General features: G+C 46.1%; 1 protein-coding gene across 4 annotated transcripts in view; it reads left to right on the top strand.

Moving 5' to 3' along the window:
- The first annotated feature begins 4,140 nt into the window (after nucleotides 1-4,140).
- KDM4A (lysine demethylase 4A) overlaps nucleotides 4,141-21,531 on the top strand; it is a 46,282-nt gene continuing 28,891 nt past the window's right edge. For 2 of the 4 annotated variants that reach the window (XM_042996875.1, XM_042996877.1), the window contains exons 1-11: nucleotides 4,453-4,525; nucleotides 6,820-6,996; nucleotides 7,624-7,799; nucleotides 10,545-10,659; nucleotides 12,146-12,339; nucleotides 14,643-14,692; nucleotides 15,429-15,532; nucleotides 15,926-16,063; nucleotides 16,758-17,008; nucleotides 17,710-17,909; nucleotides 19,251-19,627. In XM_042996875.1, coding sequence (XP_042852809.1) covers nucleotides 6,859-6,996; nucleotides 7,624-7,799; nucleotides 10,545-10,659; nucleotides 12,146-12,339; nucleotides 14,643-14,692; nucleotides 15,429-15,532; nucleotides 15,926-16,063; nucleotides 16,758-17,008; nucleotides 17,710-17,909; nucleotides 19,251-19,627 — 1,743 coding nt within the window. In that variant the 5' untranslated portion in view covers nucleotides 4,453-4,525; nucleotides 6,820-6,858. Of the gene's footprint in view, nucleotides 4,235-4,452; nucleotides 4,526-6,819; nucleotides 6,997-7,623; nucleotides 7,800-10,544; nucleotides 10,660-12,145; nucleotides 12,340-12,671; nucleotides 13,820-14,642; nucleotides 14,693-15,428; nucleotides 15,533-15,925; nucleotides 16,064-16,757; nucleotides 17,009-17,709; nucleotides 17,910-19,250; nucleotides 19,628-21,531 lie in introns of those variants that run through there. The other 2 variants (XM_042996876.1, XM_042996878.1) reach the window with 2 other exon arrangements.

Genomic DNA, 21,531 nt, shown 5'->3' on the forward strand with positions numbered 1-21,531 from the left:
TTTGCCTTCATAGTAAGCACAACTTCTGTGATTTTATTTATTTATGAGAACACCTGTTTCATGTCTGTCTCCCTCACTGGATTGTAAACACCACGAGGGCAGGGAAAGTTCCGTTCCACTCATTACCGGCAGATAGGCACCTTCTAGGAGATTTTGGCTTATTATTTACTTATTTTTTTAAAAACGTTAACTTATTTTTGAGAGAGGAAGAGAGAGAGAGAGAGAGAGAGAGTGAGGAGGAGGGGCAGAGAGACAGGGAGACAGAGGATCCAAAGCAGGCTCCGCATTGACAGCCGAGAGCCCGATGAGGGGCTCAAACTTAGGAATGGTGAGATCATGACCTGAGCAGAAGTTAGATGTTTAACTGACAGAGCCACCCAGGTGCCCTTCATTTTTAATTTAAAAAATTTTTTTTAATGTTTATTTAATTTTGAAGAGACAGAGACAGCACGTGAATGGGGGAGGGGCAGAGAGAGAGGGAGACACAGAATCCGAAGCGGGCTCCAGGCTCTGAGCTGTCAGCCCAGAGCCTGACGTGGGGCTCAAACTCACAGACTGTGAGATAATGACCTGAGCTGAAGTCGGACGCCCAACCGACTGAGCCACCCAAGTGCCCCAAATTTTTTAAAAAGTAATCTCTACACCCAACATGGGGCTCAAATTCATGACCCTGAGATCGGGAGAACTCCATCAACTGAGCCAGCCAGGGGCCCCATTCTGGGAGACTTTTTGCTGGGTCTGATAGGAACAGTAGTTGCTGCTGATACTGTCCCTTTCCTCCTTATTCCCATGAATGCGGATGGGATGTCTGGAGTTTCAGCAGTCACTTTACAACCATGAGGTGCATTTCTCTGAGGCCCAAAGCCAGGTTGTGAAGTGTGGAGAAAGATGGAAGGAGCCCATCTCTTTGGTGACTTGGTTGGGCAATGAGCCAAAGCCAATAAATACCCCGCTTCAGATTTATTATTACACATGAGGAAAAAAACATATTTATTTTTATTAAAAAACATTTTCTTAGTGTTTATTTTCTTTTGAGACAAAGAGACAGAGCATGAGCTGGGGAAGGGCAGAGAGGGACGGAGACACAGGATCCGAAGCAGGCTCAAGGCTCTGAGCTGTCAGCACCGAGCCTGAGGCGGGGCTCGAACTCACAGGCTGTGAGATCATGACCTGAGCTGAAGTTGGATGCTTAACTGACTGAGACACCCAGGCGCCCCAAACCATATTTATTTAAGATCTTGTTGCTAAGGTTTTCTATTTCTGGTAATGGAACACTTTTCTAAATGATAATATCAATAAGACTGAAGGGATACTCTTGAGAGATTTTTGTCTAGTGGAGGAAGATGGACATGTAAACAAATCGAGGCATTTGTAGAACACTTGTTTGTGGCACCCTGTACAGGGTGAGGTAATGGACCCCATCAAGGAATCCCTAGTTAGATACTGGTTTCTGGCTTACGTGGTTAGGTGGATGACTGCCCCACTAACTGAGATAAAAGAAAACCCTAGGAGGTGGAGCTCATTTGTGGGGCAAATAGATTAGTTCTTTATTGGGCATGTGGGTTTTAGGTACCTGTAGGGATCCAGGGGGAGGCATCCAGAGATAGGAGGGTGTTTGGATCTGAACACAGGGAAGATTACCCTGGAGTACAGAATAGGTGTCGTCAGTGTGCTCGTGAGTGAAGCCTGAGAGTTTAAGTGTTTTGAATTCTTGTTTCAGGCTTTATGCTGAGAGCTTTGTCTTATTACCATCTCCATCATCATCCATTCCACAGCTAACATTTACAGAGCACTTAATACATGCCAGTTTCATTAGTAAGTGCTTTATCTGCATTATCTCATTCAGTTGTCACTGCAAGAAAAGGAAGTACCAAGAAAGGGAAGTACCATTCCAATTTTAGTTATAATTGAAGATTAGAGAAATTAAGTAACCTTGTCCGAGGTCATACTGCTAGTGGGTCGTGAAAACAGAAACACCTAAGGAGTTTGTAGAATGAGAGAAGAGGGCAAAGACAGAGAGCCATGAGGACATCAACATGTTTTTAGTTCTTTAAATTTTTTTTAAATTAAAAAATAATTTTCTAATTAAAAAAATTAAGGTATCAAAAACATTTAAGGTATCATGTGTTTTGGATGTTATGGACAACTTATAAGTGTACAGCTCAGTGACATTTTAAAATGTGAACATGCCATTGTAATAGCCTGCTATCCAGATGGAGAAATAGAACATTACCAAAAAAAAAAAAAAAAAAAAAAAAAGAAAAGAAAAAAACCCAAATAACGACAAACTTTACTAACACTCCAGAAGCATTCTTTTTTTTTTTTTTCCCTCCAGAATCATTCTTTACACTACTCCCTCATCATTGCCTGCCCCCCACCCAAAGGTAACCTCACCTTTGACTTCTTTCTTCACGATTAGTTTTGCTGTAAATATCAACATTTAAGCTGTGGGAAAGGAAAGATGGGCTTAAAAAGGTGACAGATAAACTGGCCAGAGAAATGGGAGAATGTCAAGAGAGCTCGCCCGTCTTTCACTTTCACTAGCGCACACCAATCGGAATCTAGCGATACAAAGTAGCAGTGATCTTGGAAAAATCGTCTTCGGTAGCAGTGGGAATTCTAGCAAGATAAAATTCATGAAGTAGTTGGTAGTGACAGAAGTAGTAGCAACTGTATCTATTCCCAGGTCAGTGGAGTTGGTAAGGCACGCTGTAGCATCTCGCTTGGTGGCGGCAGCAGCAACGGAGCAGCTAGGGGAGCGGTAGGTGAATTCTTTGGCATGATTTGGGCTGGCTTTCCTTATGATGTGTCCTCCAAGTTGAATTCTTAAGGCTCTCAACAATTTTGTGGGCTACCCAATATAATCTATTATCCAATATATTCTCTTACTAGGTCGAGAGAACAACTTTGCAATTGTGAAAAGCTATTGGTTGCCTACCCAATGAACAACGAATTCATTCCCTTGTCTTTTTTGAAACAGACCCCACCCCCCACCCCCCACTTTTTTTTTTTTTTTTTTCCAGGACACATGTGGCCGGACCCAGGGGAATAAATCACGATTGATCTACCTCCGTGCCACGTAGGTAATATCATCCTTTTTGCCAACATATATTACCTCTCATTTTCACAACAATCCCGCAAGGCAGGTACTATTGTTTCCATTTTACCGATGGGAAAACCCAGGCTCAGAGGAGTGGCAGATTTTGAACACCGATCTGACTCCATAGCTCCTTACAGTGCACTACTCCCTAACTCATCTATGGGTAAATTTGCACATTTTTTTATGATTCTGGTTGTGAGTATTCTACTTTTCTATTGTACCTATCAGAGCGCCCTGTATGTAGGCTTCCTTGCTCATCATCCGTGATAATCTGGAAGTCCTTAGGGCGACTAAGTACCCCTTAGGAACAGCTCCTAATGACTTCGAGGCACCCCCTCAACTCACCAGAAGTGTGTCTAATGATTCCCAGGACCTTCTCCCCCGCCCCAAGAGCTGCTCTTAATGGCCCCCAAATCCCTGCTCATTGAGAAACTGCTTTTTAATGACTCTAAGGACATCCCACCTCGGAGCTCTCTTCCTTTCAGGAACTGCCCCCTTCAGGAAATGTCTCGGTTTGCGGGCGGGCGAGGGGTTCCCCATGATACGGGACTTACAGTTTTAAAAACCAAGGCAGTCTCGTAAAATGGGACAAGTTGGTCACCCTATCAGAAATTGCTTGATCTCGGAAGATTAGGCTCCCAGCGCACTTCTACCTTAGGCAAGGGTCTCACCCTAAAAAGACTCTGCCCCACCCTTCCGTTAGTAACATCCTACAATAATCTCACTGCCTCTACCTTTGCCGACCATCCTATTTCCAGGCATTCGCCTCTTTCAATTCTGATTAGCTCTGGGCGGCCAGAAGCGCGCCTATGATTGGCCAGCCCCGTAATCCAGCCGAGATGCTCAGTGGCCGCAGTCCCGAGTGGTACAGCGTTTCCTCCTGGCAACAGCCCGACCCAGCGCTCATAGGCTGAGCAGATTGATATGCCCTGACTTGGGCGACTGCAGCGCGTGCTCATTGGCTGTTTGAGGAGTGATAGCGTCCCTCAGATTGGTTGACGCTGTACGGCTGCGCAGAGGCCGACTTTCTAGAGGAGGCGGAGCTTCGCCCTTCGCCGGCTGAAAAAGCAGTAGATACGGCTAGTGGCGACAGCAGGAGCCCAGCATTAGCCCTGCCGGGGCGGTGGGCTTTAGGTAGGAACCACAGGGTTTTGGAATCCTTTAGGTTTGTTGCTGCTGTAGCCGTGACCGTGAGCTCCAGTGGGGGAGGGGCGGGGTTGCCGTCAGCGGTGAGTGAAAGGCATGGTTCTTGGCCAATGGGAACAGGAGCTTCTAATATGGGTCCTAAGATTGGTCCTTTCTAATCTCTTATGGCCAATGCACGTCGGGAAGGGAGGCGGGTCTCTTAGGCCTTATTTTCTTCTTCCTGCGGCCGGGCCTCACTCGCCTAGGCGGCGGGGCCGGGAGGGGCTGGCCCTCTATGCGGTGAGGATCGGGGACCTTGGGAGCGGGGGCTACCTTGGGAGTGGTACCCGCGGGGGTGGCTGCGAAGGGAGGGGGCGGGAGTTAGAGGTGGTTGTTAGCAACAGCGACCTTTATTGAGTTATTAGGTACAGGGCCTAGTGCTTAGGGTTTCGCTTGCATCATCTGAGTTAATCACAGCAACCCTGCTGAGCAGGGAGGTTGGGATCCCCATTTTACAGGTGGGGAAACTGAGACTTGGGCAACTCATACAGTCAAGGTCACACAGCTACTGAATAGCAGAGACCGGATCTGTATTCAGAGTTGTTTTGATCCCGGAGCCGGTGCTCTGAAACTACTCGGCTTTGTTGCTGGATGGGGGAAATGAAGGAGTCAAGGAACAAGAGCTTTCCCCAGGGAGTAGATTGGGGGAAGGGAATCCTAGGGTTGAAAAAGGGAGTGAGCAACTGAAGTGGGGGCGAGGAAATCAGTTATTCAATAGGTACCGAGTGCCTACTCTGTGCCGTGCATTGTTCTAGGTTGTAGGCATAACAAAGATGACCAAGTCCAGAGGCAGGTGAAGCCCCATTAGTGGCTTCCAAGGCCCAGGTGACGGGGCCTACAGTGTTCACAGGATTGTGTGTTGTCAAATTTGTTGAAGTAAGATATTTGGCATTTTTAAAAAAGAGGGTCCTCAAAATTGATTAAACTTGAGAGGTTCCTCCACACTTGCTTAGTCTAGGTGGAAGTTATGTTGCAGGCAGCATCGAGTAGCGGAAGAAGTGCTGGGAGTGCATCGCAGGACTGTGGGGAAATTTCCTGGTATGTAAAAAGATAAACGTAAACCTGCCATGTAAAGTTTTGGTGAGGTGTGTGAAAAGCTCCTGGCCAAGAGCAGACTTTGTTTTTGGAGAAATGGAAGCTTGAGAGATGCGGGTAGTGGCTTTTCTCTCCTATCTTAGATAGTTCTGTGCCCATGCTGTCTTCCTAGTCTGTTACTAGGTTGCTGGTAGGTTGGAGACAGTTTTCCCTTCTGAGCTCTCCAGCTCTCTAGGGAACTTGAAGCTGAACTGCCATGGCTTTGGGGCCCAGATTGGGGGAGTTGAGGAGGGAAATGTTTTTGCTTCTGAAGTGGCTCCTTTTGTCTAGTATGCTTGGTTCTTATTCAGCTGGAATAGTCTATTGTGTTATCAGGTAATGGGGATGCACCCACTTAGTTGAAGGCCTCATCTAGAAACACAATATTTGACCTTTTCCAGTCAGTTTGAGGCTTGCCCTGTATTGCCAGGTTATTGCCCATTTAAATTTTGTCCTTTGAATTCTGGGTATGGTACAGTTGAACTAGTCTCTAGTTTGATCTCATGTAATACTGCTGAAATTACATTTTGGCTTAGATATGAGAACAGTTTCACTTTAGGGTTTTAAAAACTAATATCAGTGTACTTTTTACCTCTTAAACTTTGTAATCTTGTAGCCAAGTAACTGTCTTTAGGAATCTAGAATACTGCTTTAAGCTTTAAGCTGTGACCTAGAAGGAAGCCCAAAGGTTGTTTTTTTACATCTGGTTGTAATACATTGTTTAATATACCCCAAAGCAGTTATCAAAGGTGAATAAGGGAGCAACTTGAAAAGATAAGAGTAAAATATGGGCAGGGCAGCGATAGTATTGTTAGATAGGATTAACGCTCTAGTAACAGTTTAGCTGAAACAGTGTCTCCATTTAAATGAGATTTGAATACCCACAATTTTGATACATCGGATTCTTTTTTCTTTTTTAAGTTTTTATTTATTTATTTTGAGAGAGAAAGCACACAGGTGGGACAGAGAGAAAATCCCAAGCAGGCATTGCACTGAGTGCGGAGCCCAATGCAGGGCTCAAACTCCTGAACCGTGAGATCGTGACCTGAGCTGAGTGTGGACGCTCAACCCACTGAGCCACCCAGGTGCCCTAATGCATCCGATTCTTTTAGATTCTTTTAAATATAAACTTTTCTATCTTTTTTTGTTCATTTAAATAACCTGTGTAGAGGCAGATTCCAGGTGTGAGGTCTTAATGCTTCTTCAGAATTTCTGCATCTTTTACTGTTTCAGCCCTGACATTCCCAGCATTTTTTCTTTCTTTTTCAAGTTCTATTTACATTCCAGTTATTTAACATACAGTGTAATATTTGTTTCAGGTGGAGAATTCACATACAACATCCAGTGCTCATCCCAACAAGTGCCTTCCTTAATTCCCATCACCCATCCTCCTTGACATTCCCAGCATTTAACTCTAATTACATTTTATATGATTTTATGTTCTTAATGTATTTCTTCAGGTTCCTGTCTGACCAGAGTGACTTCAAAAAGGAGGGAAAATGGCTTCAGAATCTGAAACTCTGAATCCCAGTGCTCGGATAATGACTTTTTACCCGACCATGGAGGAGTTCCGGAACTTCAGTCGATACATGGCCTACATTGAATCCCAAGGAGCTCATCGGGCTGGGCTGGCCAAGGTGAGGGTGGGTGGGATTGGTCCACGGAGCTTTTGTGACCAACCGGGCAGCAGCAGAAATCTTTCCTAAAGGCTGGGTGTGGAGTATATACTTCCTATTTGCAAGTTAATTCCTTTTGTTAACATCTGAAGCACCTTTTAAGTTGGAGGAGAGCTTGGAGTCTTTAAAGGGCGGTGTAGAGCTAGTGTCCCCGGGCCAGCTGCTGTGGTGCTTCCATTCTCTTGGTGGAGATGGGTGCTTTAGTGTTTGCACTCGGAGGGCTTATGCCATCCACCTTCTCTTGTTCTCATTTCAGTCTCATCCAGTACTCTGATAGCAGGTTGGGTTCTCTTGTGCACTTTGTTAGATTAAGAAAATCAACTCTTCAGCCTCCTCTCTGTGCCCAGAGGAAATGCTGAGCTGAGAATGAGTATTACTCGTCTTTGGTCACTGCAACTAGGCAGCTAGTTGGTGGCTGAACTGGATCAGGGTTAGCACAGCAGTGTGACTCGCTATGTTGGGGTGAGTGTGGTTAAATCAGAGTCACTTTGTAGTAAAATTGGCTGGTTGGATAGCAGCCTACCCACGTCCTGGACTATGAGCAGCTTGTTGGATTTCTGATCTCTGTGTTTCCTGTGTTCCCTACAGGTTGTTCCTCCAAAGGAGTGGAAGCCCCGGGCGTCCTACGATGATATTGATGATCTGGTCATTCCTGCCCCCATCCAACAGTTGGTGACTGGGCAGTCTGGCCTCTTTACTCAGTACAACATACAGAAGAAAGCCATGACTGTTCGAGAGTTCCGCAAGATAGCCAATAGTGATAAGTGAGTGAAAACACGTTCCTTCCCACCTGCTATAGCATCTAGGAACTAACGTCTCATCTTCATAGCTGTCTCCTAAGACTGCTGCCGTGACGCTGAAGAACACTTTTCTCAGCTCTAGCTTGTCTCCCTTTCTGCTCTTTTTATGGAAGCATTCCTACTCTCAGTACTGTGTCGCAGTCTAAACACGTCTGTGTCCTTACCTAAAGTAATCCCATTGTTCTTCCATCAGAAGCAGAATCATTTTCTGACCCTGGTAAGTTGCAGAGTTGCAAAGGAGAGTGTTGGAGTTGGTTCAAAAGGAGTTTTTGCCGGATGTCTTAACACCTGCTTATCGAAAAGTGGCCTCAGTAGTTTATTCTCTTCCTTCTGGGTCCTTCTGTGTTTTATCATGCTCAAATTCCTCACTACCCATCCAGAAGCTATCTCTTTTCCATTTTGACATGACAGAATGTGAATAAACTGTCAAGCTGTTTGCTATTTTCTGTCTCCATTCTTCATCATCCATACGTGCTGATTGATCTGTTAGAAACATCTTTGTTTAGGCCTGCTGTTTTCATTTGTTTTCTGTTTATAATATTTAGCTTCATTTGACCTCACATTTGGAATGAATTTTGTGGTTCCCTCGTTGAGCTCTGACTGTTCCTTCTTAATTCTCTCTCTTGGACTTTCTCCTTTCCAATGTTATTCCTCAATTTTGAGTGTCCACAAGGGATTCCTTCCTTCTCTCTTGCTTTTTTTTCCTGAGCCCTTTTGATCTGTGCATGTCATGACTTCAGCCAGTCAGACATTATATTTTGTCTTTTCTGTGCATGAGCCCAGAGCTAGATCTGTAGCTGGCCAGTCTTCACGCTCCTGGGGGTGTCCCTTCCTGTGCTTTATTCATTGCTCTGTCTCACATCAGATCTTGTTCTATTTCTATGCTTTGCCTTCTTTTCCTTTGACTTCGCACAATTCAAAATGTGGTTTTCCAGTTTTATTGACAGCTTAACTCTTTAGAAAAAATTTTTTAATATTTATTTATTAATTTTTTGGGGGGGAGAGAGACAGGGCGTGAGCAGGGGAGGGGCAGAGAGAGGGACACACAATCCGAGCTGTCAGCACAGAGCCTGACGCTGGGCTCGAACCCACAAACAGATCATGACCTGAGCTGAAGTCGGACGTTCAACTGACTGAGCCACCCAGTTGCCCTGGCAGCTTAACTCTTAAAAACCTCTGTATTGCTGACTCACCTGCTGTCTAATGAGTGAATTTATGTAAGAGCATGTTGAAGAAGAGCGACATGCTCTGCACAGGAGAGGCTGTGCCGTCCTTTCTGTCTGGTTTCTAGCTGTGCGCTGGGGCCAGGGCCCCCTGCTTTCAAGCTCACATGGGGTTCCACCAGAGGCCTCAGCCTCCTGTATCCAGTCTCTCTTCTCAAAAATGGTAGGTCTTTCAGGATACCTCTTTTCTTTTTAAATTAGCCAGGCCTGTCTTTTCCCTTTACCTGAGATGCAACAAATTCTTACCCTTGATTTCTTACCTGCTTGGTCAGCCAGCTTTAAGAAAACCCAGCAGGTAAAAATCTAAGTTTATAAAGCAGAGCAGTTGGAGGTGGAAGAGTTACTTATATTTCAAAGGGAATTCAGGGGTCTTAAACTTGATCATTCAATAGGTTGAAGTTAAAATGGTTAAAATGTAAGGCCGCATTTAAAGTAAGATTTTTTTCCCCACCCAGCCCGTTGTCTCCACAGTTTGTCTTGGGTCTTTGCTTCTACTCTTTATCCATTCATAATATTTTCTTGCCATTTGATTTATAATGTGCATTTTCAAATATCTATTCAATTTACACATTATTCTTTTTAAAATTGCTATGTAATCTTAAGGGGTTTGAATTTTTAAAAAGATTTTGGAGTAAATTCTCAGTATGTGATAATTGAGCTAAAGAATATAGATATTTTTAATGTCTTTATATAGAGATATAGACATCTATATATAGACAGCTGTGTACGTGTATGTGCATATATAAAAATATCTTTTTAAAAATATCTTTCTTAAACATTTGATTTGCAAAAATCTACATTTTTAAGAATTTTATTTTTTTATTAAAATACTTTGTTTTTAGGTGTGATTATTTGAGTTAGTCACTACATAGGGTGGTGGGAATGTAACAGTGACAATACAGATGAGCTGTCATGGAGCCGCTTCCTTTACAGAGTGCAATACTGTTCTAGAACCTCAGCCCTTCACATGCTGGCAGGTTTTGGTTGTCTGTGGATATATAGGGATTTGCAGTTCTTGGTTTCTCCCTGAGTGTCTGGGCCACTCCTGATTCTGGCCAGGATGTTGTTTTTAGTGGTCTCTTGAAAAAGTTGAGATTATTCTGCTTCTTAGGGAAGATGGGCTTAACGTCTTCATATACGTTACCTTCCTCAGGCCCAGAGCCCAAGGAAGGGATGTGGAGGAGGTTACTTGTGTAATGGAGCCTTGAAGGCCAAGGTTTTGTCTTGTTCGTTTGAAATGTCTTGTTTTCCCTAGAATGGGATTGTGTCTTGTCCTTTCATAATGCCTGATGAATTTAGTCCTTGTTAAAAAAAAAAAAAAAAAAAAAAATATATATATATATGTATACATATATATATATATATGTATATATATATATATATATATATACACATAATGTATACATATATATGTATACATATATATATATGTATATATATATATATATTTTTTTTTTTTTACTTGTTTTTGTTTTACTTTTGAAAGGTACTGTACCCCACGCTACAGTGAGTTTGAAGAGCTTGAACGGAAGTACTGGAAAAATCTCACATTCAATCCTCCAATCTATGGTGCAGATGTGAATGGCACTCTCTATGAAAAGGTGAGACTTCCAGGAAGCCCTCTGCAGCATTTTTGCAATTTAACACAATTTTTACCTGCCCAGCACTTAGTAGGCACCCAGAAGCTGCTTGCTGAGTTGAGTAGTTAAACAAAAGAGTGACCCACCACCAGCCGATGTGCTATGCACACTTAATGGTGGGTATTTTTGCATGTGACTGAATTTTATTTCTCCCACTCTCCATGTGAATTGGGTGATATAGTGTTCTTTGCAAGGGCTGTTAGAATAGTCTGTGGGTGGTAGCCGATGAGTTCTTCAAAGGGTGGGCTCACAGTAAATGAAATGTTGGGGGAGAGGCAGTGTGGTTTCTGCAGAAAAAAGATCACTGACTAATTTAGTGAAAGGGGTATGTATTTAAGAAGAGAAACATTCCGATTTTCAGAACCCTCAAACAAGATTCTTTAGCAGAACCTATTTTAACAACTTGTGTCGGATTGCGGTATAGTGCTTTTCAGAATAAAGAACAGCCTTGGGGCTCCTGGGTGGCTCAGTCAGTTGAGCCTCTGACTTCGGCTTGGGTCATGACCTCGTGGTTCATGGGTTCGGGCCCCTCATTGGGTTCTGTGCTGACAGCTCAGAGCCTGAACCCTGCTCTGGATTCTGTGTCTCCCTCTCTCTGCCCTTCCCTGCTCGTGTTCTGTCTTTCTCTCTCAAAAGTAAATAAACATTAAAAAAAATTTTTTTTAAATAAAAAAAGAATAAAAAACAGCCTTAGATGGCATAAGGAAGGAACATTTGGGATTGTTTTTGATAATTAAAAAAATCTGTGGAGAATTTTAGGGATTATCACTCACATTAATTGTAATGATTTTGTAAATTATTGGAAAGAAGGAGTTTGAAAAGATTCTCAACTTGTCGATGACAATTTATTGAGTGGTGGAAAGTGAAACTTACAGATGTTAAATGGCAGAAAGATACTGTAAGGATCTGGGATGGGGAGGTACAGAAGCAGGACATAAGAATCGAGAACGTGCGTATAAGAGGTGGGCTTCTAGCTGACCATTAAAGTTTTGGCAATGGATTTGGGTGACATTGTAGACTTTTTACTGATGACGCTGCCTAGTGGAAGCTGGGGCTAAACAGTCACAGACTGGGATGGTAAATTCCCATGTTTTGTATTTTTAGTGATTTAGGAGTTCTTTCCTATTTTGACCTCAGTTTCTTTAGTTTCAGATCAAAGTCTTCCTCCTGGGGTTAAAAACAGGTGGCTGTCCCCTCCTTATTCATCTTTCACATGCCAGTTTTCTTTACCGAGTGGTATTTGCCTTTTGGAGGTCTGATGGCGTCAGCTCTAGCGGTGGCTGTGAAGTGTGAGTGAGGGGGGCTGTGGTCTTCATGTCCAGGCTGTTTTGACATTGTTCCACATCATCATTAGGGGTGACAGGTCACCTGTGACCCCTGCTCTTGTAGGTTCAGAGCCTCAGCTTGTGGGTACTGCAGTTGCCCTCAGCTGTGATTTACTTTGCAGCATGTCGATGAGTGGAATATCGGGCGGCTGAAAACCATCCTGGACTTGGTGGAGAAGGAGAGCGGGATCACCATTGAGGGTGTGAACACCCCGTACCTGTACTTCGGCATGTGGAAGACCTCCTTTGCCTGGCACACTGAAGACATGGACCTGTACAGCATCAACTACCTGCACTTTGGAGAGCCAAAGTCCTGGTAAAGTTGGGTTGCAGTTGGCACCGGGCTTCTCGCGACGCGGTAGGGCCCCTTGGCTCTAGTGTGCCGAGGCGGCACCTTGGGGTCTTGTTAAAATGCACATTCTGGTTCCGTAGGCCTGGGGTGGGACTGGCACTTGACATTTTCTCCAGGTTTTTAAGCTGTGAGATGCTGTTAGAGCTCTGGTGCTTAGACCTCTCTTCGAATAGTGAGGCTTCAGAGGGCAGGTCATTTAATACTACTGGATGGAAAGATAAGTCGTCTGAGTTACTGAGAGCTACAGAGGCTCTCCCAGGCTTGCCCACTGCTTTCTGATTTCTTTCTCCGAACAGGCCTGAGGCATTTCTTAGAGGCAGACTTCCAAGACTGGAGTCACTCCTTCAGATGATAGAAAGCTTTCTTTTCCTCATGGAAAAAATATTTGGTGAGCAGCAGTGTGTGCTTAACCCAAGAGGGGATGCAGGGCTACTCCATATATGCTTCCTGCTCTCCAGGATGTTCTCAGTCTAGTTGGGGAGGCAAAGATCTGTTCTCTCCTCTCTCCCTGTGTTGATCCGTCTCTCAACCCCAGCATTTCAGTGAAGGTTCTGCATTCGACTATAGTGACAGAGACATAGGTTATGTGCTGTCACACAGGAGACTGGTCAGGAGAGAGAAGGGGTGAGAGAAGCACCGATGGGCACTCTAGATCCTCGTAGGAAGGGTACACGAAGGTGGGGTGGGAATTGGAGAAGCTTCCCTGGAAGAGGTGACTACCAAGCTGAGGCCTAACATGAGGAGGCCTAGCTGGGTGAGACAGTGGCAGGTTTCAGACAGGGAAGACTGAGGAAAGTGTGTCCGGGTGGTCGGAATGACACGTGCAGAGATCCTAAGCTGAGAGGAAGCACGATGTCTTCGGGAACTAGAGGAAGTCCTTTGTGGTTTGGGTGCTGTGTACAAGGACGGATGAGCGAGGAGGCTGACAGGGACACTGTGGGCCAGGTCACGGGGAGTCGTGGAAACCGTATGCACCTTCATTTCCTTTTCCGGCATTTTCAACCACTTCTTTTCCCAGAGGTTTTCCTTTTTTTTCTAATGCTTTCCAGTTTCTAGTTTTGGGGGTGTGTGTGACCTTCTGAGCCTGTGTGGACCCCCTGACTGCTGTCCCATAACCTTTCTTAGATGGCTAGACTTCTAGAATCTGTAAAAATAGCTTTTGTGCTTTCCTTCTATTTATTCCCAACTTCCCTGAGATTGGATTTTCACTCTCCTGTAGAGAGATTTTCTAGTTATTACATACACTCTTTTTAGATCGTCTAAAGTGGGACTTCCAGAGACTTCTGGGCAAGGTTGCCTGATGGATCCCAAGGTCCTTTGGGTGACCAACATTTTCCTCCACTCCCCATCTGTTTTGTTTGGTAGTGAAACTATTTGGGATGGGAAGTTTCTCTTGTCGTGGAATGATCTTTATAATCAATTATAATGGTTAAAATAGACTTAACTGTGAGTTTCAGAATACAATAAAGTTTAACAGTTTTGTAAAACTTTTATTTTTTATTATTTATTTTTTAAGATTTCATTTTATTTTATTTTATTTTTTTATTTTGAGAGAGAGAGAGAGAGCAAGGGAGAGGGGCAGAGGGAGAGAGAATCTTAAACAGGCTCTGCACGGAGTATGGCTCAGTCCCACAACTGAGATCATAACCTGAGCCGAAATCAAGAGGCAGACGCTCAACCGACTGAGCCACCAGGCACCTCAGTTTTGCAAAAATTTTACGTAATTACAGGTGGTTTTTTTTTTTTTTTTTTAAATGAACAGTTTCTGTGGTGTCTTGCTACCCTGTGGGGTGGAAGAATAATTAATTATTGGGTAATCAGTGTAGCTGTCACAGAGATGATGTGAAAATGGGGTCAGCAGCAGATACAGGGCCGGGTCTCTAGTATCAAATCCATTTTTCCCATTCACCATTCCTCCTCCATCCTGTCCCAGTTAGGCTTTCAGCCTCCACCAGGAGCACTTTAATGCTATCCTTTAAAAAAAATTTTTTTTTATTGCTTCAACATTATAAAGGAGAACAAGGCTGGTTGCATACTATAAATTCTGGCTCATGGTAAACATTCAGTGAAAGTCTCGGTAAATGAATGAATATTAGAGAAATAAATTCACTTGTACCTTGTGGGCTCCTCTCCCCAAAGTCCAATATATCATTTCTCCAGACTCCTTTCCAGTTTTTGTGGTTGGGAGCTGTTTTGAGAGTGGGGATGAGCCCCTTAGGTCCTGAAGGGGGCTCTCCTCAGCATCCAGTGCTTCTATGTGATTGCAGGTACTCTGTCCCCCCGGAGCACGGAAAGCGGTTGGAGCGCCTTGCCAAAGGTACTGTCTCTCTTCCCTGTGCCTGCTCAGACCCTGAGACCCTGTGAACTGCACTAATTGCTCTAAAATGTCCGTTCTCTGCGGTCAGATTTCTTATGTGTCCTTTCACAGGCCTGCATGTAGGTGATAAGCTACACTGCCAGAGTGGTTACCCTAGCAGAGCAAATAAAAATCTGGAAACTTCCTCCATTTGTCCTGGGAAGGGACTAAGTAATTCTTAGACAGTCTCTGTCTCAGTTTTACCAAGCATAGGTTTATTTGACCACGGAGAGTATACCCGTCATCCTGGGTCTGGTTCTTCTGCCAGAAACCTAAAGGTTAAAATTGAATTTTTGTGCTTTGGTTCTTTTAAGTGGACTTTAATAGATTTGTACCTCTAGAGGGCCAATTTCAAGAGAGTTTGGGTATTCTGTGCTGTAGATGTGTTACTAACAAAAGATTGAGGGATAGAGTAGGAGCAAGGTCCTAAATAGTTGCAAAGCTCTCTTTAAGCACAAGGCAGGTTGGGTGATCTCAGTCTCCCTAACAGAATTTGATTACCCAGGTAAGCCATTGGAGAGCCCGGAGGCTCACTGTAGAATCAGGATTGGCCCGAAGCCAGAAGGATCTGTGGAGATCCTGTGCTGATTTATCCTCCTGACACAGCCAGATGAGATGCACAGGTGTGCAGTGGCTGCAGGGCTGCAGAGCTGGTGTGGAGCAGTGTGTTCACCTGTGCCCATTTTCAATGAAACAGGCTTTTTCCCTGGAAGTGCTCAAAGCTGCGAAGCTTTTCTCCGCCACAAGATGACTTTGATTTCCCCTTTAATGCTGAAGAAATATGGAATTCCCTTTGACAAGGTGAGCTGACTTTACATATGGTCTTAGGCTTACAAGGAAGGCAGCCACCCTTTTCGGTCTGTTTCACAGAGGGGCTTTATTCTGGTTCATCTCTCTGTACCAGGCGTGGGCCAGAGGTAACCCATATAGCAGTACTTGGATCCAAGGATATTAAAGGTGGAGGTTCTGTAGCTTCCCGGTGCCAGAGGAGAGTCACATCCCCTAGAACATTGTTAACTTCGGGGAATGGTCAGTTACAGTGTTGGGGTCTGATATGATCAGGCTTCGCGTCTTACAAAGACCCTGGTGGTCTTATGACTTATGCTGGGTTATGAAGCTGTAGCCGAGCTCTGAGTTCCAGTCCGTTAGACTTCAGCCATTTGATGCAGCTGGTTCAAGTCTGCTCTTGTTCAGGTGACTCAAGAAGCTGGAGAATTCATGATCACTTTTCCTTATGGTTACCATGCCGGCTTTAACCATGGCTTCAACTGTGCGGAATCCACCAATTTTGCTACCCGGCGGTGGATTGAGTATGGCAAACAAGCTGTGCTGGTAAGTCTGTTTGATTGCTTTCTGTAACGCCATGACTGAAAATGTCTGGTGAGCAAATTCTTGTTAGATACACTGGCTGGTGATTAGAACATTCTTTGAACTGCTGGAATTCAGAAACAGACTGACAGGGCTGTGCAAAAGAGCTAGTATGTTGCGTTCATACAGAAATTAGAAGAATTTGTTCAGGTTTGGGATGCGTAAGGTGAGGTTTCCATGCTTAAAGTCCATTTGAGCATGAAGACCACACCCACGCACATGGCTGTTTCTTGCTTTGGCCACTCTGGGATTTCTCCGTTGAGAAATTCTTAGGGTTAGGGAAGCAAGCAGGGCTGGACGTTTGGCAGGGAGCAGACTCGCTTATGTGGTCCTGGCTTGGATATGTCTCAGAGGGACGGTGGATGTGGAGCATCCTGGGTCGAAGTGCAGAGCCTCACCTCCAGCATTTCTTTATGCATCCTAGTTCGTGCCCAGGTGGGCTCACCCCAGCGCTGCACATTGCTCTCTGCTTTTTCCCCTGCTTCCCTCCATGCTCGAAGGCTCTGCAAGGACAGTATGGCCTCAGCCTGTGAACGCAAACAGTTTGGCTTTCAATTGTCTTGTGTCTTTTGCACTTGGAGGGAGGAGATGGGATGTGGGAGTCGCATGGAAGCCGTTAAAGAGTGTTGACTGGAGCTCTCCTGGTTCCCTGGGATAGTGCTCCTGTAGAAAGGACATGGTGAAGATCTCCATGGATGTGTTTGTGAGGAAGTTCCAGCCAGAAAGGTACAAACTTTGGAAAGCGGGGAAGGACACCACAGTTATCGACCATACTCTGCCCACGCCAGAAGCAGCGGAGTTTCTTAAGGAGAATGAACTGCCTCCAAGAGCCAGAAACGAGGAGGAGTGTCCAGAGGAGGATGGCATGGAAGGGATTGAGGATGGAGAGGAGGGTGACTTAAAGAGAAGGTAACCCTACAGGCTCTGGGCCTAGCTCCCCTCCGGTTTAAGGGAGGGGTGTCTGGCAACTTCCATAACCTGCCAGGAGGCTGTTTCTAAGTGGGGTGTTTGAGCCACAGCGGAGGGAACTTTCTTCTTGGTAAAGGCTCCAGAATCCCCAGAGCGAGGGCATTCAGGCTATTTCTTACAGCTGTCACCCAAGAGTGATCACCTCTGTATGCGGGCCTGTAATTGGCTGGAGCAGAGGTCGCATAAGAGAGCATGGCTCCCTCTGAGCCAGAAAAGCCACATTTTCTCCTTACCATATGAGACATTTTTTAAAAAGGAGAGTATGGTGGTGGGAATGAAACTTGCAAGGGCAGGGGGTGGTGTGAGTGAAGTTGGCCAGCGCCTTTGGTGTCTGAGCCAGAGGATCTGGGCCACATGGAGGAGGAAGGAACATTTGTGGGGTACCTGCTGTGTGCCAGGTGCTCTGCATACCTTCAGCTTCACATCACATCTTTGAGGAGGATGGTGATACTCCTATTTTCCATTGGGTGGAACAGGCTCAGAGAGGTGAAGTCCCTTGTCTCCTACAGATAAGAGGTGGGACTGAAGTGTGACGCATAGTAGACAGACCCTGGCCATTCACTCATTTGGGGCTATGTGTGAATATGTATGTAGGTAAATGAACTTGCGGCCCCTTGAAAAGTTGGCTCTCCTTCTTGCAGCCTAGCCAAGCATCGTATAGGGACAAAGAGGCACCGAGTTTGTCTTGAAATACCCCAGGAGGTGAGTCAGAGCGAGCTCTTCCCCAAGGAGGAGCTGAGTACGGGACAGTACGATATGACAGAGTGCCAGGCTGCCCTCGCTCCCGTGAGGCCCACCCACAGCTCCGTGCGGCAAGTCGAAGACGGCCTTCCCTTCCCAGGTTAGTTGGTTATATTTTCCCCAGAGATGTAACTGCATTCTGTTCTGAGTTGGATGCCATGTTGAGTGCAGGGTCACAGATACAGAAAAGTGGGGAGGTGGGTCTGTGAGGACAGAGTGTCAGTGCAGTGTGAGAATTGGTGTGAGAAGGCCTTTGGATAGGGACATGAGGGATGAGGGGTGGAAGGTAGGGGAGTCCCTCTCCCTCTACCTGGTGAGGGCTCAGGGAGACGCTGAAGGTTGGTGAAGTGACAGTGAACCGGCTCTTACGAGAGAGGTGGGAGCTTTCCAGGTCGGCAGGGAGTGGGGGCACATAGAAAGGGCGCCCAGAGGGGAGTAGCAGGGGTGATGGTGTGCAGGTGTGGAAGCACGTGAGCTTTCTTGGCTGTAATTTGGGAAGTTGGCATGGGTGTCCTGTAATTTGAAGATAAGGGTGGGAAGGGCTGTGCTAGCAGATGAGGCACGAGAAGTAGGAGTGAGATGGTGTGTGGACTGGCTGCCGTCTTAGAGTTTGCGCACATTGGGGCTTGAGGGGCCCCTTGTATTTTGGGAAGGAAGCGACGTCAAATGAGGCGTGGTGGAGCAGTCACTGGGAGTTGTTGCGGACAGACTTGTTGGGGGGTTTCGCTTCAGTCTCAGGTGAGGCTTGGAGCGTCTGTACTGAGGGTGCCCTGGTGTGTCTGCAGACACCTGGATGGCACTATGGATGGGGCCCTGGGGCTGGGCTCCCTCTGTTGAAATTTTCTTAAAAAAAATTTTTTTTTAAATGTTTGTATTTATTTTTGAGACAGAGACAAAACATGAGCAGGGGAGGGTCAGAGAAAGGGAGACACAGAATCTGAAATAGGCTCCAGGCTCTGAGCTGTCAGCACAGAGCCCGATGCAGGGCTCGAACTCACGGACTATGAGATCATGACCTGAGCTGAAATCGGACACTTAACTGACTGAGCCACCCAGGAGCCCCTCTCTGTTCAAATTTTCTAGCTTTTGAGGTCACCAGGTCTCTGCTGAGCTCAGGCCTTTGTTTCCTGCAGGAGACTTCTGAGGAAACAGCAGCTGTCACTTACTGAGTGTCTGCTGCATGCCGGGCTAGGCCCCCATCGTAGACGCAACTATGGAGATAGGTGGTAGACGGCTTGCATTCCACAGGACAGAACTGGAGGCCCGGCGCGGCTGAGCGGTCAGCCCCAGATCACACAGTGACCCTGGAGGTGACAGAGCCAGAATATGACGCCAGGCCTCACTTGCCACCCACGTTCCTTGTGCTGTGCCACTTTGCTTTTCAGTAGCTTCAGACATGCAGGAGGAAGTTGGCTCTGGCCAATGTGTATGTGTGTTTCAGATTATTCTGACTCCACGGAAGTCAAATTTGAAGAGCTTAAAAACGTTAAACTGGAAGAAGAGGATGAGGAGGAAGAGGAGGAACAAGAAGCCGCTGCCTTGGATCTTTCTGTGAATCCTGCCTCTATAGGGGGACGCCTTGTCTTCTCAGGTTCCAAAAAGAAATCATCTTCTAGCGTGGGCTCCAGTTCTTCACGGGATTCTATTTCTTCCGACTCAGAAACCAGTGAGCCTCTGGCCTGCCGAGCCCAAGGGCAGTCGGGAGTTCTCACTGTGCACAGCTATGCCAAAGGGGATGGCAGGGTCACCATGGGAGAGCCCTGCACCAGGAAGAAGGGTAGTGCCACCGGAAGTGTCAGTGAGCGGGAGCTGGCAGAGGTATGGGCCCTGGGCAGCGCTCGTGGGGGAGGAGCCACCCTGGCAGGGGTCCCGTGGAGGGCAGGGAGTCTGGGGGCCAGGAGGTGCTTCTGCAGGTGTCCAGGATGGCAGGGGAGACCCCCAGAATGGACCTCCAATCTGCAGTGTCCGGCAGAAAGCCAAGTGGTGTTGGGTCCCTTCCAGTTTGCTCTTTGCCGGGAATTCCTTTTCGCTTGCCCCTGGGTGACAGTTGCAGAGAATTGCAGCCTTAGTGACAGCTGCAGATGTGTAGCTATCAGGGCGCCCTCTGAGCCTCCTTGCCCTAGAGCATGAGGGTTACAGGGGTAGTGCTTGCAGCCCAGATGTTCATCTGTTAGGGACAAGGTGGTCTTCCTTACTCTAAAATTCAAGGTTTTTTTCCTTACAAAATCTTTTTTTTTTTTTTTCAGTGTTTATTTTTGAGAGCAAGAGAGTACAAGTGGAGATGGGGGTGGGTAGAAGGAGAGGGAAAGAGAGAATCCCAAGCTGGCTCTGCACTGTCAGCCCGGAGCTGCGACGCAGGGCTCGATCCCATGACTGTGAGATCATGACTTGAGCGGAAATCAAGAATTGGACACCCAATGGATTAAGCCACCCCGGTGTCCCCTTTTTCTTACAAATCTCCGCTGCCGTGTAGTTGCCTGGAGGGATTCTCCCTCCACTCCCCCCATACGTTCTTCATCTTCAAGTGCAGCATTGTTGACAGAACATCCTCTCAGAGACCAGAATGAATTCCCAAAGCTGTAAATGTGAACGTTTGTTCAGGCTTCCTTCTAGAACATGTTGTCATCAAAAGCTGTTCTCTGTTTTGTGTAAAAAGGCTCTTGGTGGATCTGAGTGGGATATAGCAGAGCTGTGTTGAATGCAGCCAGACTCATGCCTACCCAAGTGACCTGCTCTTACTCCCCAGCCTCACGGGCTTATGTGGGTCAAGTTGCAGCTGTGAGGCGGGAGGGGGGGGTGGTGGAGGTGGGGGTGGGATGGGGTTAGTGGCAGATGGAGATCAGTGCAGAAAGGTTTCATTTATTCCCCATTTCCTTACTTTGGTCTTCTAAAAGTTTTTATTATGAAACTTTTATTTTTTCATTTAAAATTTTTTTTTAAGGTTTATTTCTGAGAGAGACACAGAAACGGGGAGCTTCTCTGTGTCACAGAGAGACACTGAGAGCGGGGGAGGGGCAGAGAGAGAGGGAGACACAGAATCCTAAGCAGGCTCCAGGCTCTGAGCTGTCAGCACAGAGCCCGACACGGGGCTCGAACTCACAGCCAGCAAAATCATGACCTGAGCTGAAGTCGGCTGCTTAACTGACTGAGCCACCCAGGCACCTGTATTATGAAACATTTTAAAAGTATGCAGATAGAATAACCATCACCAATTGTTTACATATACTCATTGTCTCTGAATGTTCATGTTTGGCTTATTGGCTTTCTCTTCTCTTGGCTGAAGTGCTGACCCTGAGTACATATTACAGTCCTTCTAGTTTTCCCAGGAGTCCCTTTTTGTGGTTGGTTTGTCCCTTGTCTTGAATACCCGCATAACTTTCCTTTCTGCCTTCCCTCGATATCAGGGCTCAGTTTCTGTAGCTCTCCTTTCCCCTGTGCGTGTCCCTCCCTCCATCTGGGTGGGAGCAGGCAGGCAGATAAGCTGAGGATCACGTCTCCTTCTCACTGCTTCCAGTAGCTGTTGTCTGCTCTCCTGTGGCAGCTTCCACAAGAGGCGGCTTTCCAGCTTGGACACCAGAATCCCTCACAGTCCCCGTTGCCACATCTGAGCCATTCTTCTTCACAAAGCTCCCCTGTCCTCCTTCATCCTGCTGTCACACTACAGGTCACGCTGTCCTCTTGCAGCATCCTCCTGACATTCTTGCCTGCTATTGCACTCACAA

This window comes from Panthera tigris, chromosome C1, assembly GCF_018350195.1.
Source record: "Panthera tigris isolate Pti1 chromosome C1, P.tigris_Pti1_mat1.1, whole genome shotgun sequence".
Classification (NCBI taxonomy): domain Eukaryota; kingdom Metazoa; phylum Chordata; class Mammalia; order Carnivora; family Felidae; genus Panthera; species Panthera tigris.